The following is a 15,118-nucleotide window of genomic DNA, read 5'->3' on the forward strand; positions in this document are numbered from 1 at the left end:
GGAGCAAACTGAGAGGTGAGAAAGAACCCAAGGGAGGGAAGAAAAGGGGGGGAAACATTAAATTGCTGGAAGGAGCCTTGAGAGAACTTGTAAACCTTGTATCGCCCTCAACCAGGAATAAGCACCCAGCAGTCACTGAGGGAGAAGCTGGATGAAGACATAAGGCTCCCGCATGGTGAGGGATGCTCACCCGGCCAGTATGGAAGGGCAAGCGGGGGACTGCAGAACATTCTGCTGAGAGCCCCATCTCATACTCCACGAGGAGCTCCGAGAAACACACGCGCGCACAAGCAGGACGACACCTGAGAGCCCCGGCAGAAGGGGAGGGGCGGGAGAGGCCGGCGCAGGGCCCTGAGACCCAGTCGCACCCCTGCACGGTGGGAAGAGCACCAGGGAAAACCGTCCCGAGCCGCCCGCAGGACTAGCGGTGTGAGTTTGTGAGTTCGTTGCATTTACACAACGTAAGGACTTGGACTGAGCTCTCAGACACGGGGAGGAAAAGGCATGCAGGTGCGCCACCATTTGTGAGGGAGCGGATGACGGCTCCCAAGGGACGCGCAAGAAAGTGGACACAGAAAAACAGCAGGAACGAGGATCACGTGCCCTTGGAACCTTAGACTTGTGTTGAGCCTGCATCCTGAAAATATAGATTTAAAATGGAATGGAAGCTTTGGAAATACTCAAGGCAAAAGCATTTAAAAGGGACAGAGACGTCCTACTGATGAAAGAACCAAATCACCAAAACGTACGGAACAGTTTTCAACTGAAGGACAAAAAGGAAACTTGAAAGGCACCAGAGACCAAAGCCTCAAAGGGACAAGAGACCAGAGGGCTGACTTCTCAGCAGGAACGGCGGGCGGCGGGCGGCCACGGAGCCCCTGCACCTCGCGGAAGGACGCAGCTGCCCACCGAGAGCGCCACGACCCCTGGAAACACCTTTACACACGAAGGATGATGCAGAGTCCTTGGGGTTTTTCTGCAGGAACAGAATTCCCTGCTGCTAATGAGAATTCCTCGGGCTCACGGCCAGGGGTCACAGATGGACCCGCGGGAAGGACGAGGGTGCCCAGGGGCAGACACACGCAAGCAACTGTGGGAGCACGTGTCTGGGCTCAAGTCTCAGCAATGTGCCTACGTGCTGCCCCACAGGCAGGCCGACGCCCTGGGCTGCTTTGCCGGCCCCGCGGGGACGCTGGCAGCAGCACCCACGCCATCCCGGGCTTGTGAAGAGGCCGCCAGTCGGTTCTCAGCCCTGCTGCGTTCTTGGCCCCAGGGAGTCAGTCCTTCACCATGTGGTGAGGCTCTGCAGACCCTGGGACCCCCCGTGGACCCGCTCTCACTCCAGCCCCTTCTTCAGGAGCTCAGATCAGAAACTGCCCCAGAGGGCTTGCAGACCTTTCTCTGGTAGGAAAGGCAGGGCGCAGAGGCCACAGCCCTGGTGCCAGAAGCAGGAATTTCAGCTAGGCTGAGAAGAGAGGCTCCGGAGGATCTGTGTGGCCAGCCGGCTGGCTCCCTTGCCGCTGCTGTGGGCAGACAGGCCGGGTCGCAGCCTGCTGCGATGGGCACTCGGGAATGGAAAGGTCGCAGGGTGCACAGGGCTGCTGGCACGGGGCTGCAAGAACTTGGCCTCCGCTGGACTCCCTCAGCTCTGCCACTCGCAGTCCCGAGCAAAGCCCACCTCAGACGAACCCGCAGGCAGGCCCCCCAGCTCTCAGCAAAGGAAGCCTTTCACCACCTTCTACCCATCTTGCCCTCTATCACCCTCCCACCCCCCAAATCCTCGCTTGAATTTCTAGTAGTGCCGTCTGTATTCCTCTCAGATGCTGACCTTGCTCATGCTCTCCCATCCCCACTCCTGCCGCCCGCCCCCCCCCCCGGCCGGCCCAGGAGGAACCAAGTGGACGCACGAGGCTCTACACACAGACCTGCTTTCCCATCTGACTTTATTTCACTTTTTTTTTCTATAAAACTCCTCCATAATTTCACAATTTAACAAAAAGTTTAAAATCCAGGACAGAAACAATCCTGTAACTTATTACAAACACGATTCTCCTTTATTCCTTTTATCCAGGAGTTGGTCTCGGGCCGATGAGTGTCCTAGTTCCTAGTGAGACACATTCTTTGTAAAAACCCTTATGGGTAAAAAAGGTATTCGATACCTTTTGCTTTCAGGTGTCGGTTTACATTTTGTTCAGGAGATAGCAAAACACAGGGATTTGCACTGGGGGCAGGGGGCTTAACACTAAACACGCGGCAATCACAAAGTGCCGGCCCCTTCCTATGGAAGCGTCCCCAGAGCCCTTGGAGGCCCAGCTGCCGGGCAGCTGGGGGTGGGGCAGGGGAGCAGCTGGGAATGCTGCGGTCAGGGCCCTGGTTGCCTGGCGTGCCCATCAGGTGGTCACGGAGCCAGCACTGGGGCCTTCCGGCCAGAGGAGGTAACTGAGAAATGGGTTGGTGCGTCCGAAGGCCCCAAGAACAGCAGGAGTGGCCAGACACTGCTGCGACCCAGGGCGGGCCAAATCCTGGCTTTCCTCCAGCTGCTTCCTGGGCATGGCCTGGCTCCGGAGCTGATTGCTGCCCAGGTCACCATGCGGAGCTCGGGAGGGCCTCTGGCCCTTCCAGGAGATGCTCCCAAAGGGGAAAGACCAGCTCAGGCTCCTGGCTGTGGCCCCCAGCAGCCTCTGTGCACAGAGGGCTGGGCAGCTGCCGTGCCCTCCACATCAGGCCAGTTCCTTCTGTCCAATGTCTTAGAGTTTCCAGAGAAGAAAGGTGCCCCACTTTGGAGTATTGTTGGCCTGCCTGGGGAAGGGGACGGTGACGGCACGGAGCCTGCCACACAGGCCTGCCCTCTTCCTAATACCTCAAGGCAGTGGGGTCAGGAGAGAATCAGAGCAGATGGCGAGGAGTCATGGCGGGTTCCTCTGAAACGTTCTCGGGCCTTCCCGGCGAGTTCTGCGGATGTCACCAGGGAGGCTGAAGTTTGGGGGAGTCTTGGAGGCAGGGCTCCCCCGGGAGTGTTTAGGGTCTGCCTGACAGACGGAACCACAGGGAAGGGGAGCTTGGCACTCCCCACATCAGAATTCAGGAACTGGGGGGAGGAGAGACCCTCTGACAGTGGGCTGGTAGGGGGGAGAAGGTGAGCCCACGTCTGGTCCCCACCCCAGTCCTTTTCCCCACATCTCATTCAGGGCAAAGTCGGGGGGGGGCAGCGGGAGCCTCGAGTTGAGGTCTGGGGGAGTAGAGGCTGAGCGCACAGGGCCCCGGCCCCCAGGAGCCCCACCCAAGGTGGGCTGACGCCAGCAGGGCATCCTGGCCGAGAGGGAGGAGGAGCCAGCTTGGCTCTTGGAGAGTCTCAGGCATGCGAGGAGCTGGGTCTCTGGACTGGCGTGACTCGCAGGGGTGGGAGAGCCGAGCCCAAACCAGAGACATGAGCGCCCAGAAGGGCCTGCGAATGGCTGGGCCCCGGCACGAGGGGCTGGCTCTGAGTCCTCACGCTCCTCAAAAAACTCCACAAACTATCCCGTCTTATTTGGCAAAAGCTCATTTTTTCAAAGTTCGAAGACTCCAACAACAGAAGGGAGGAACAGGATCCTATGGAAGGAGGAAGAGGACGAGCCGTGGGGGGGTGGGGGGGCTGACACGCGTCAGGGCCTGCAGCTGGTGGAGGCCAGGTCGGCTCCCGGAGGCGGCCGCCAGTCTGACCAGGCGCCAAGCACATGGAGGCCCCTGGGTGCCCACGGACCCGCTGCCCCATCATAGTGTTCACTGGCTCCAGGCAGGGCCCTCCACGCCCCGGGAGGACGACACATCCTGGGAACCACGGAGGGGCAACTCCTCCCCTCGCCTGGAGAGGGCCGGTGCTGCTCCAGCTGGGCCTCCAGCCCCACGACCAGACCAGTGGAAACATCTTAACCTAAAAGTCCCGCCTTACTCACCCCCCACCCCCCACGTGCACTGCTGCCACGGACACGCACACCCGGAAGCCGCTCCGGTACCTACGGCGCACACACATGGACACTAGAGAGAACTATACAGACAGGGTCCCAGCACAGTGAGCGCCCGTGGAGGGGCTGCGGCCCTCTGCGCTCCTGGGGCGCGGTGGCGGGGGGGCGGTGCGTGAACCGTTTGGGATGGCTGGAGGCAGTGCCCTGGCTGCTCAGAGAGGCCCGGGCAGTGAAACCATGCCACGTGTCCCGCCGTGGAGCGAGGCTCCCACTGCCGGCCACGTTTCCTCCCTTTCTGAAGTGAGGCCTGGTGCTGCCTTCAACACCAGCTGCTTTCCAAGGGGGGCCCAGGGGACGGGCCCTGAGTACTGGGGAACAGCGGCTCCGGCCTGCCCCCCCTCAGCCTCAGGGCTCCCGATAAGGTGGTGGGGAGGGGGGGCCGGGAGCCGACGAGGAAAGTGCAGCTGGCCGTGTGGGCCGAGGACAGGGCGGTCACTAAGGCAGTGCTGCGGGTGGGTAAGTCGAGAGAGAAAAAGGAAGGCGGGGCCCGAATGTGGCCGCCTGGGGCCCCAGCGAAGAGGGCCAGGCACCCAGCCCAGGGTCATGTGGCCACGGCCTCCAGGTAGCTCTGCAGCTTACGCACGGTGGTCTCGTCCAGGGAGAAGAGATCGAAGTCAAAGGTGGTGTTGGTGACATTGAAGTGGCCGGTCTCCTCAATCAGGTTGACGATCTAGAAGGTGGTGGCAGGGTGGCTTCAGGGAGCAGGAAGCTGGTCTGGGGTGGCCTCACCCTAGCAGCCTCCGACGGGGAGGGGGAGGAGGAAGTGGGGGAGAAGGCAGAGGAGGAAGAAGGGAAAGAGAAAGAGGTGGAGGGGGAGGAGGCAGGGGGAGGAGGAAGAGGGCTCCTCAGGGATGCATGCCCCTGGCCCCACACTCCTCTGAGAGACCCCGCTGAGATAACCCCTGCCAGCCAGGAGCTGGGGAGACCCCGCTGAGACAGCTGCCGCAGGGCTCGCAGGGCTCCGGCAGGTCTGGTGGGGGCAGGGCAGGTGACGCGGGTACTGGTACCTGTTGCAGCACGTTGCGCTCCCGCAGGGCCATCAGCCTCCGGTGCAGCTCCACCAGCTCGTCTGTGTAGGCCTGGGGGTGGCGGACAGGCGCTCAGGGGCGGCCTCAGCCCCTCCCGACTGCTCAGACCCACCCTGCCCTGCCCCTTGCCCACCCATCTGGGCTCCAGGGAAGAGGAAGGCGGACGCATGCCCGGGCTAGGCTGGGACTAGGCACCGCTGAGGTACCGCTGGGAGAAGCGCATCCAGCTTGGGGTCCCCCCTCCACATGCCCAGTCCAAGCCCGCCACCTTGTCGTAGGTGCCCCTCTTGAGGATCTTCTCAGGCTTGCTGCAGGACTCCGGGCTCCTCCGGCCAGATGCCTGCAGGGCAAACCCGGGTCTGCTCTGAGCGCTGCCTTCCTCCCCTGCCCCTGCCCGCAGGAGGCCCTCCCCACCCCTCCAGGGCCACTGACCCTGACTCCGAAGGCCGCCCATCCTGGGGAGCAAGTATCTCTCTGGGGCCTGGGGGGGGACCAAGCCTCCCTCGGCCCCCACGCTCAGCTCAAACCCTTGGAGAACTTCAGCCCAGGACCAGGCCAGGGCCCATCCCTCGGCCCTGCAACCAGGATGTGAGGGCTGAGGCAGGGACCTGACCTCCAAGAGACCCCCTTCTCCTCCTGAGTGGGGGCCCCCCGGGGCTGCCCCCGGCTTACCTTGCTGTTGGGTGGGGGTGGTTTCTTGGAGGGAGGGGGCTCTCGGCTGGGCAGGCAGGAGTCAGCGCTGTTGTCACTCTCGCTGTCACTGAAGCTCAACCTGAACACAGGACACAGCACCCTGTCAGGCCTCCGCCACCCGCTGTGCCAGGGACCCTTGCCTCCTGCCCCGTGGGCCACACGTACACCCCCCATTCTTGGTGCCGCGCTCCAGACCAACCTCACTCAGGTTGAGGCAGCTATTGCCAACTGGAGGCAGCTCTGCTTTCAAGGCACCGAGCCCCAAGAGCAGCAGGCCGGCACCCCAAGAGGCTTGGCGGGGGCCCCTGGTGCAGGGCTCCCGGCTCGGAACACAACCCAGTGGGCGTTCTGCTGATCTCGCTCCCGAGCTCAGCTCTGCTGCTGGTGACGGAGCAGGTGGCGCTGCCGCACTCTGGATGGCAGGCTTCCCTCAGGGGCATGGGGCACCCTGTCCCCGGGGACAAGCGTTCAGAATCCCCAGCATGTGTGAACCTATGGTCACGTCTCTCACTATGTCTCTGCACAAAACGTGCTGGCCCAGTGCCTTCAGCATTCTCCAGTCTCTCAGAGCCCAGGAAGCAGGTGTGGAGGGAGCCCATCCGTGGGCCAGCCACCTACAGCGTCCTTGGGAAGAGTCTGTGTCCAGGACCCCTGGTCCCTGGGGACACTGTAGGCTTGACCTAGTAAGGAGCAGCCCCCAGCTGCCTGTCCGCCCACCTGCTGCTTCCTCCTTCTGCCTGAGACAGGCCTCCCCACAGAGAACAGGGCAGGAAGCACTGGGACACACCGGCCAGAACCTCAGCCCCAGGGGCTCTGGCCTCGCCCCCTGCCCCCGGGGTCAGGGCTGTCCCGTCCTCAGGGGGTTTCTCCCATGAGCAGCATCTGTCCCCAGGGCCCTGCTGTCTTTGGAGCCCAGAAGCTACCCTCTCCCCAACTCCCGCAGCTGCAGGGCAGCAGGGGGGACAGGAGGGCAGTAGCACACAGCGTCAGCCTGGCCCAGGCGTGGCCCCGGCACCCCACACACCCTTCACTTCCCCTGAGTCTGTGGGCCCACAAAGCACACAGGACAAGGTGGGGTCCTGGCAGCTCAACCCAAGCAGCCACGGGGACACCCGGCTCCCCAGGAAGCCCCACATGCCACATCTGCCCCTGGAAAAGGACAGTAAAGGCACTTATGCACATCTGGCCCCCGTGCTCAGGGAGCCCCTCAGGAGCGGGAGGCATGTGTGTGAGCGCTCTCGGCTCCCTGCTCCCAGGGCCCATCACAGCCCACACCGAACACTGCCAGCACACCGGAAGGGGCAGGAGACACTAGTTGCTTCTGCCCTGGGGTAGCCCCGACCCGCCCTGGCCCGCGCCCCAGCTGCCCTCGTCTGAGCGTGCTGGCAAATGTGAAAGCCCATTTAAAGCCTCTCTCAGCCGCAGCTCTTAGGACGGCGAGGTAACCACCATGACTAACGCTGCAGCACTGCAAGCACCTGACAGGCTTCCCGGAACCTGGGGGCACAGACCCAAGGCCTAGCCTAGCCTGAAGCGGCGCCGCTGATGCCCCAAGGTCTTGGCCTCACAGGGAGGAGAAGCTCGATCAAGACGGGGCCGCTGGCTCTGCGGTCTGCCCGATCTGCAGGCCCGGCACCGAGGCCGACATCTGCTCTGGGCTAGAGACTGACAACACACAACCATCCTTGAGGCGAGCTCGCTCCAAGGCTCTGGGGGGACCCAAAGGAGACTCAGCTCACCCTGCTCTGAGAAAAGGACAGACGTCACGTCACCTTCCCCAGGCCAGTGGACAGCCGCAGCAGCTCCCCATGCTGGGGTGTCTGCAGGGCCCGGGAGAGTTTTCAGTTCATCCTCACCCTATGCCACCCATGTGGGCGGGGGGGGGGGGGGGGGGGGGGGGGGGGGGGAAGTGGCCCTGCGGCCCCCCGGCCCCAAAGCAGAGGAATAAGCCCTCCCGCCCTCCCGCTCCCATATATCCCCTGGACCAGGACTCGCCCTTGGGCTGCCGGGCACTGCCTCACTCCCTTCTCAGGTGGTGACTGCACTTCTCTCCCTGAACAGCCCCTGCCCTTCCTGCCAGCCAGCCAGCTGCCTAAAGAGCCTCAGCGTCATGAAACTGAGAGCACGCAGCCCCCAGGTGCGCCTGGGCTGTTCCACGGACACTCCCATCCTGGCCCTGCCTCCTCAAAGCCCCACAGCCACATCAGAGGCAGGTAGAGCAACCCCGGGGAGCCCCCACGCCCGCCCAGCTCGCCCCCCAACCCCGGCACCTGGAGTCCCTGCCAGCAGTGGTCTTGCCAGAGGCCTCCTCGCCTGATGAAGAGTCGTCCTCGTCGGATTCCTCGGACTGCAGGTCCTCCACCATGGAGCGCAGGGGTCCTGAGGAGGGGGGAGGGAAGGGGAGAAACGGAAGATCAGGGCCCTGCCCGGACCCTACAGGCCCCCCTGCGTGCCCAGGGCCCCATGGAGCTTCTTGAAACCATGACCCCGAAACACAGCCATGCAAGCCTGCCTCGGAGGTCCCTGAGGCCAGGGTGAGGCCTGCCACCCGCCTCTAAGAAATGCCCCCGTAGCCACCCCCTTCCTAAACGACCCCCTCGCTCCCCTGCCCCCTACCTTCCTGGCCCTGCTCACAGGCCTCTGGCCCCTGGCCTTGCTCACAGGCCTCTGGCCCCTGGCCCTGTTCGCAGGCCTCTGGCCCCTGGCCTTCAGCAGGACTGCAGGGCCCCTCCATCGCCCAGGCCGATGGGGCAGCCCTCCTCTGCTCTGGGTGCAGGGAGCACAGCCTCTGCCTGGAGCCACGGAAAGCAGGCCCTGGCCAGGGAGGGGGAGGCAGCCAGACCTGGGGGGCTACAGAACCCTCCCAGGCAGCCTGCGCCCCTATTCCGGCCTGCCCAGCCCCTCAGCAACCCCCTCCGCTGCTCTGGGCCAACCGTCCTCTCCTCTCTCCAGAGGCTCACAGTTCCAGTCCCCTACAGACGGCATCTTGGTTTATATTCCTGTTACCAAGGCAACAGAGGGACACAAAGCCCTCAATTACCTTGGTCACATGATCCTGCTTGGGCAGGTTCCCCCTCCCTTCCCCGTAGATAAGAACCCTTGGAGAGAGTGTGGGCTAGGCTGTGGGGGCAGGAGAATCTTGCCCAATCCACCAGAAGAAACGCTTCCGGTTTGAGGGTGGGCCCCTTGCTGCCCTCTCACATCAGCACCCTGCAGGCCGGGGCCCCCAGGCCCACTCTGCACCTGAAGAAGGCCTTCCCTGCTCTGGGGCAGCCAAGGGGGCCTTCTGCCGTCTCCCCCTCCAACCTCTCCAGAAGAAATGCAAGGAAAAGACAGAAATGCAGATTGCTGGGGTCTGAGCCTGAGTGTCAGCCAAACATACAGCAAGAGCAGAGCATTTCCTGCCCCTTCCCACCAGAGCTATGCTGGGGTGGCGGGAGGATGGGTGTGGGGCTCGGCAGGGAAGGGCATGGGGGTGGGGTGAGGATGGGGGTGAAGATTAGGGCAGCAGCGGAGAGGTGAGGTGGGGTGAGGCCGGGGGCAAGCCTCTATCTGCTGGGGGCGGGGGCACTGGCAAGGAGGGTGTCTGCTCCAGGGTTGGGTCCAAATGAGAAAGGGGCCCCTCTCCAGAGGCCCACAAGCACAGACAGGCAAACCTGAGGGACCAGGAGACCGACACCAAAGACGAAAGAGCACGAGAAAGAACAGCACTTCTCACACCCGGCTGGTGTTCGGGTGGCTCCCTGAGCCTCCACAAACCTGTGGCTGCGATCTCTGGGGGCCTGGTCTGGAAACGTCCAGGGCCAGGCTCCCCCACTCTCCCTGTCCTCCAGGACCCTCCCCATCCCCCGGCCCAGGGAAGTCGTCCATGACCTTTCACGGCAGGGGCAGCAGCGCTCACACTCGGGTGTGCGCATGCCCAGGCAGGGAGCGAGCCCCCCCCGCCCCGCAAGTCAATCACATGGAGAAGACCATCAAGATGCCCGCTGGCTGGAGCCCAGACCCCCGTGCCCCGCTGGCTCCAGGTGGCCAGGGGCTGCCCTACACAAGAGCGCTCCCCAGCACTGCGACCCTGTCCCCCGCGCCCGCTTCGCACCACGCACCTTGACTGTGGTTCTGGGAAGGCTCGAAGTCCGAATCCGAACTGGAGTCGGAGCTGGAGCTGGAGTTGGATGGGCTCGACTGGGCAGACTTCAGCCCGGGGCAATGAGGATGGGCGGGGCGGGGGGGGGGCGGAGAGAAAACAAGAAACTCTTTCAGTCCAGAGGGAAGGAGCAGGCAATACATGCCCTCCGGCCGCAGGAATACCTGGCCAGTCTCTGCCCAGATCCTGATTCAAAGGGTCACCCAGGTGCCAGACCCCAGCACCCCTGGCCTAAGGCTCACAGAAGCTCTGGATCCCCCTCGGTCCTAGGACACCAGTTTGCATTCAAAATGCAACGAAGAGACTTGAAATTCCTCGCAGTTCCAGGACAAGCTGCAGACAACATGTCCAGTCCGTCCATCCTCCTGGGCAGGAGGACAGGGAACGAGTCATGCTCTTAATGCCTGGCAGGGGGGCTGCTCATCTGTTAGTGGGCCCTGCCCTCCTCTGGTGACAGCATGCGCTGGCTGGTGTGGGCAGTGGTGCTGCAAGGAATAGCTGAAGCGTCTGGGCAGGAAAGGTAGGTGCAGAGACCCAGCTTCTCGTCCTGCCCCTTGTTTCTTCAAAGCCCATCCCGAGGCTGAGGGATGACCCGAAGCTGTCTTCCTGTCATGTGCTATCACCCACCAGGTACCTGAGGTTAGGATAAGCATGTGTGCACATGACAGGCAGGTGAGGACAAGGCGGACTGGAGCCTGTCCCATCATGCGACAGCCAGTCACAGCCCCTCCTCCTTCCTCTTCCTGCAGCCAGCCACCCCAAACTCAGCCACCAGGGGGCAGTAAAAATCAAAATAGAACAAACTATAGNGGGGGGGGGGGGGGGGGTTAAGATACCTGGGGGTTGCACCTGCCGTGGGGGACACATGACCGTGGCAGGGTCCTCTGGAAGAATAGAGGCGGCACCTGTTCCTGCGCTCTCGGTGTCTGCCAACAAGCTACTCCAAGGGGCAGCACAGTAAGCCATGGGCCAGGGGCACAGGCTCCAAAGGGCAGAAGGGCAGAGCGGGCAGCTCAGAAGGTCTACCTTGGCCCAGAGTGCCCCCAACGTGCAGGGGATCCAGCAAGTCTGTCCTCAGGACAGGGCCTGTCCAGCCCTCTCTCGCCTCAGGGGACCCTCTGAAGGGACCGACAGCTTCAGCACCTGAGACCAGGCACCCCCGCCCCACCGTCACAAGGAGGGAGGGGCCGGGAGACAGACAGACACACCACAGGGTCTGCTCAGTCCTGGCAGGTGCCACATGAAAGAAGACCCCAGGAAAAGTGCCCCTGATCTGCTGGTGGACAGGATAGCCCCTCTGGATGGTCTGTGGACCACTGGCAGCCCCCAGCCCATGGAAGGGGCCCTGGGAGGGCCCAAGTCCTTGCTCACTCCATAGACCCACAGAGTGATCCACTTTTCACCTGACGAGTTAAAGAAGTTTCTTCTCTACAGGTTACCACAGCCTACCAGAACCCACTCCAGGCCTTCCCCGTGTACGAACCCCTACTGGCATCCCCTACTCACCCACCTTCTCACTGGCCAGTGATGTTCCCTGGGGAGCCCTCACTGGGAAACCCCGCCTAGACTGCCAGCAAACCCCGACCACTGAAGAGGTGCCACACAGACCAGCGTGACCCACAACCCCAACGACGGGCCTAGACCCACGTGGCACCTGCGGCACACAGACCCCGGAGCTCTTACTCTGGCGCGGGGGTGCCGGGTGCCGACCCTGGCTTTCTCACCAGTACCTCTGGCTTTAAGCCTGTTTCCCTACCCGTAAAAGAGTGACTTCGCTGGCCTGCGCTAAATGTGTGTGTGTACCAGATCCTGGCTCACCGAGGTCGAGGCCAACAGTGCCACTGACCTCAGGGGGCACAGAATTCAGACAGGACTGGGCCAGGGGCACAGGCGGCAGGGGCCGAGCACGAGACCAGAGACGGCTGGAGTGCCTGGTCGGGAGACAGGACAGCAGACTCTGGGTGTGGGGAGCGCCCCCCACCGGGACCACCCCGGGCCCTGTGTCACGACAGGCGAGCACTGGCTCCTTGTCCCTGCCAAGCAGCAAGACGCACTTCTCAAGGGGGCTTGTCCCTCTTCCTTCCATGCCAATCCAAAGGGAGGGGGAAGGGAACCCAGAAATGGCTTCAGCCAAAAGAGCCTGGAGGAGATGTGGGTCAGGAAGTGCACAGGAGCTCGCCGGAAGTGCTGCCAGAATGTCCCGGCACTCAGGCCACACGGAGTGTCCAGGAGGAGGGCAAAGGGCCGCCCGGGCCGGGCCGTGACTGGATGGGAGCCACTGGTTCAGGAGTCCCGGGGCCAAAGACTACAGAACAGCCCCTGGAGGAGCTGGGGAGCTCGGCCCAGGGACTCAGACAAGGAGTTGCCCGGCCTCCTCTGAGGGCTAAGGGGAGAGGGGATTCAGGGTCCACACATAGAGCTTTCGGATGCGGGTGCCTCACGTGGCCTCCAGGGTCGATGGCCGGGGAGGCCCGTGTGTGGAAGGCTATCCCGCTTCCTCCACCACAGACATCGGCGCCTCACGGAGGTCCCAGGGTTGGCACATGTCCACAAGTCACCATCCGGCACCCTATGGGTGGTTTGGGTCTCACACGTGCATGGACCTCAAGCGGCTAAGCCTTCATTCAGAGGTCTCTCGGGACACAGGACGTGCTTCTTTAGCCAGGAAAAAGCCCCAGGTTTCCTTGAGCAACTCCAGGCTCAGGACACAGTGTCCAAGGCCACAGACACCGGACGTCCAGCCAGTCCCCAGGGGGAGGAGCCGTCCCACATAGCCCGCCAGGCTAGCGGGGGGGCACCTGTGGCAGTGCACCATGTGCAGCTCAGGGGACCAGTCCTGCTCACGGAAAGCACCTGANGCTCCAGGGGAGGGGGCTCCACCTTTGCCCCGTGCAGCTCCGCCAGTCCTGCTCACGGAAAGCACCTGAGGTGAGAAGGAGGAAAGGGCTCCGGCCCAGAGTTGCGGGTGCTGAGCAGACGGAGGAGACGGAAGCCAGAACAGATGCTATCAGCACCCAAAGAACCTCCAGCCACTGGGCCAGCTCCCGATACGGCCCAGGACTGCGAGGAGGCTTCCACAGAGCAGGACCCATCCCGGGGCCCTCCAAGTTCACTGGCAGATGGCGTCTCCTGGCCGTGAGGAGTGCGGGGCACACGGCACTGACAGCTCTGTGTGTGTCCCTAAGCCAGTGGGGCACACGGTTACCCACGGGCCAAACTGTCACCCCGAGCCAACACCGTCACCTCCAACAGTCTGCCCCTGGAAGCCACATGCTCGAGACCCTGGTGCTGCTGACACAATCACCTGTGGCTTGGTCTCTGGGAGCCACTCTCTAAGTCCCAGCAGAGCTTTGAGCAGCAGCACCGGACACAGGGCTTCTGCCTCCCAGAGTGAGTGAGGATTTGGAAACACACAAAAAGGCACTGGGGGCTGGGACTGGTAACACGGCGGGCGGGGAGGTCACTCGGTGACCCATCTGGCCACGCACCTGTCCTCTGACCCCTGCATGTCACACAGTACTCAGAGATGGGGCTGCCACTTGCGGCCCCAGTGTGGTCTGGCTCTGCAGGCAGCAACCTGGCCACTGGCTGCTCTGAGGCTCCGCCGTCTCTAAGAGCAGCCTTCAGAACGGCCTGGAAAAGCTGCTGTGGCAGGAGCCCCAGCGCGTGCGCACAGAAGCAGGTGGTGGGAGGGGTGGGGAGCCCCCAGACCAGAAGAGCGATGAAGACACTCGGGGATGCCCCACTAGCGGAGGGAGCGAGTCTCCTGATGAAATGGCCCTGTGGTGGCCAGGGAAGGGGCAGCGGCGACACACGATCCGCCACCAAGACCCTGGCCCATGCAGGGGCTGCCCAAGGAAGAGAGCTCTGAGCCGAGTACCGAAAAATCAGACTCTAACAAAACCATTTTTCCCTAAGCACGGTCTCCAGAGTCTCCTGACAGAAGAGGAAACTGAGGTGTGGAGGTTTGCCCAAAGCTACAAAGAGCAAGTGGGGACCTCGGATCCCAGCCTCCTCATCTAACCTCTGGGCCGACAAGGTTTCAAGCAGCTCAGAGCCAGGAGAGAGAGGATGGGGGGGGGCGGGGGGAAAAAAAAAAAAAAAAAAAAAAAAAAAAAGGGGGGGCGGGGGGCGGGGGGGAAGGAGCCGCCTCACCTCTGTCTTGAAGGAGGCCTCGTCCTCCGAGTTGGACTCCTCCACCTCCGGGGGCTTTTTGATCTCCCTGGGCTCACTCTCAGCCTTGACCTTCTCCCCTTTGGCGCTGCCCTTGTCCTTGGCTGGCTTTTTGTCCGAGAAGGAGGAAGACGAGGTACGGGGCGAGGTGCTGGGGGCGCTCCTGGACCCCTTGGAGCTGCTCTTCTTCTGCTTTTTGGCGCTGGGCTTGGGTGAGTCAGCGGCGGCCGGCCGCTTGCTGGAAGACTTGGGTGGGGGTGGGGGCGGGGGCCCCCCCTTGGGGGACATGCTCTCCAGTTTGGTCTCCTTCAGAGCCATCTTGGGCTCCTTGAATGCGGCCTTGGCCGGTGGGGCCTTCTCTTCCTTGGGCGGCCGGCCTTCGCCTAGCTTCCGCGTGGCATCCTTGGCACCCCTGGCCTGCTCGCGCTCTGGCTCCTTGGACGGGGCCTTGCCTTCAGAGTCCTTACGCGGCCGCTCCCGGTGCTCCTTGGCCGTCTTGTGGGTCTTACAGGCCTTGCTGCTCTCCCTGCTGGCGTCCTGAAATGCCGGGGCAGGAGGGGGAGAGACACGGTCAAATGGCATCTCGGGGTCGCCCTGCTCCACCTCCCCCAACCCCTACAAAGTATAATCCACCTGATTCAGACTCAGCTAGAGAAAATCTTCCATAAAGCGAAAAAGTAAGGCAGCAGGTGAGAGTTTTAAATGGAGCTGTCCCTTTAAACTACTAGGAAGTGTCAGCAGGTCCCGGGCGACTGCAGGCTAAGATTCCCCTCTGAATTGAACTGACATTCCCTGAGGGATTCAAGAAGAGTACACGGTGAGTCAGATATGAGACAGGCAAGCCACATCTACCCACTCCCATCCAACACCTCGCAGCTTCCCGGTGGCCCAGGGGAGTGGAGGCTGCGTGTGGTGTTGGGGGGGATGGGGGGGCACTAGCAAGCAGGCCCCCCCTTCTGTCCCCACACAGAGCCTGCGTGCCTCCTGCCTGGTCACCCCCACCCCAGCCCCAGTGCATGCCCAGCAGAGCTGTTCTTTGATTCCCACGGTCAGCATTTACTGAGCACCTGCTGGGT

The 15,118-nt window shown here is 62.8% G+C and overlaps 1 protein-coding gene across 2 annotated transcripts in view; it reads right to left on the reverse strand.

Moving 5' to 3' along the window:
• Positions 1 to 1,926: 1,926 nt before the first annotated feature.
• MLLT1 (MLLT1 super elongation complex subunit) overlaps positions 1,927 to 15,118 on the reverse strand; it is a 57,472-nt gene continuing 44,280 nt past the window's right edge. For both annotated transcript variants that reach the window (XM_034657613.1, XM_011235438.3), the window contains 7 exons: positions 14,025 to 14,579; positions 9,829 to 9,916; positions 7,996 to 8,104; positions 5,705 to 5,804; positions 5,301 to 5,372; positions 5,012 to 5,083; positions 1,927 to 4,674 (listed from right to left, as the gene is read on the reverse strand). In XM_034657613.1, the coding sequence (XP_034513504.1) occupies positions 4,546 to 4,674; positions 5,012 to 5,083; positions 5,301 to 5,372; positions 5,705 to 5,804; positions 7,996 to 8,104; positions 9,829 to 9,916; positions 14,025 to 14,579 (1,125 nt within the window). In that variant the 3' untranslated portion in view covers positions 1,927 to 4,545. The remainder of the gene's footprint in view (positions 4,675 to 5,011; positions 5,084 to 5,300; positions 5,373 to 5,704; positions 5,805 to 7,995; positions 8,105 to 9,828; positions 9,917 to 14,024; positions 14,580 to 15,118) is intronic.

Source organism: Ailuropoda melanoleuca, chromosome 4 (assembly GCF_002007445.2).
Source record: "Ailuropoda melanoleuca isolate Jingjing chromosome 4, ASM200744v2, whole genome shotgun sequence".
Taxonomy (NCBI): domain Eukaryota; kingdom Metazoa; phylum Chordata; class Mammalia; order Carnivora; family Ursidae; genus Ailuropoda; species Ailuropoda melanoleuca.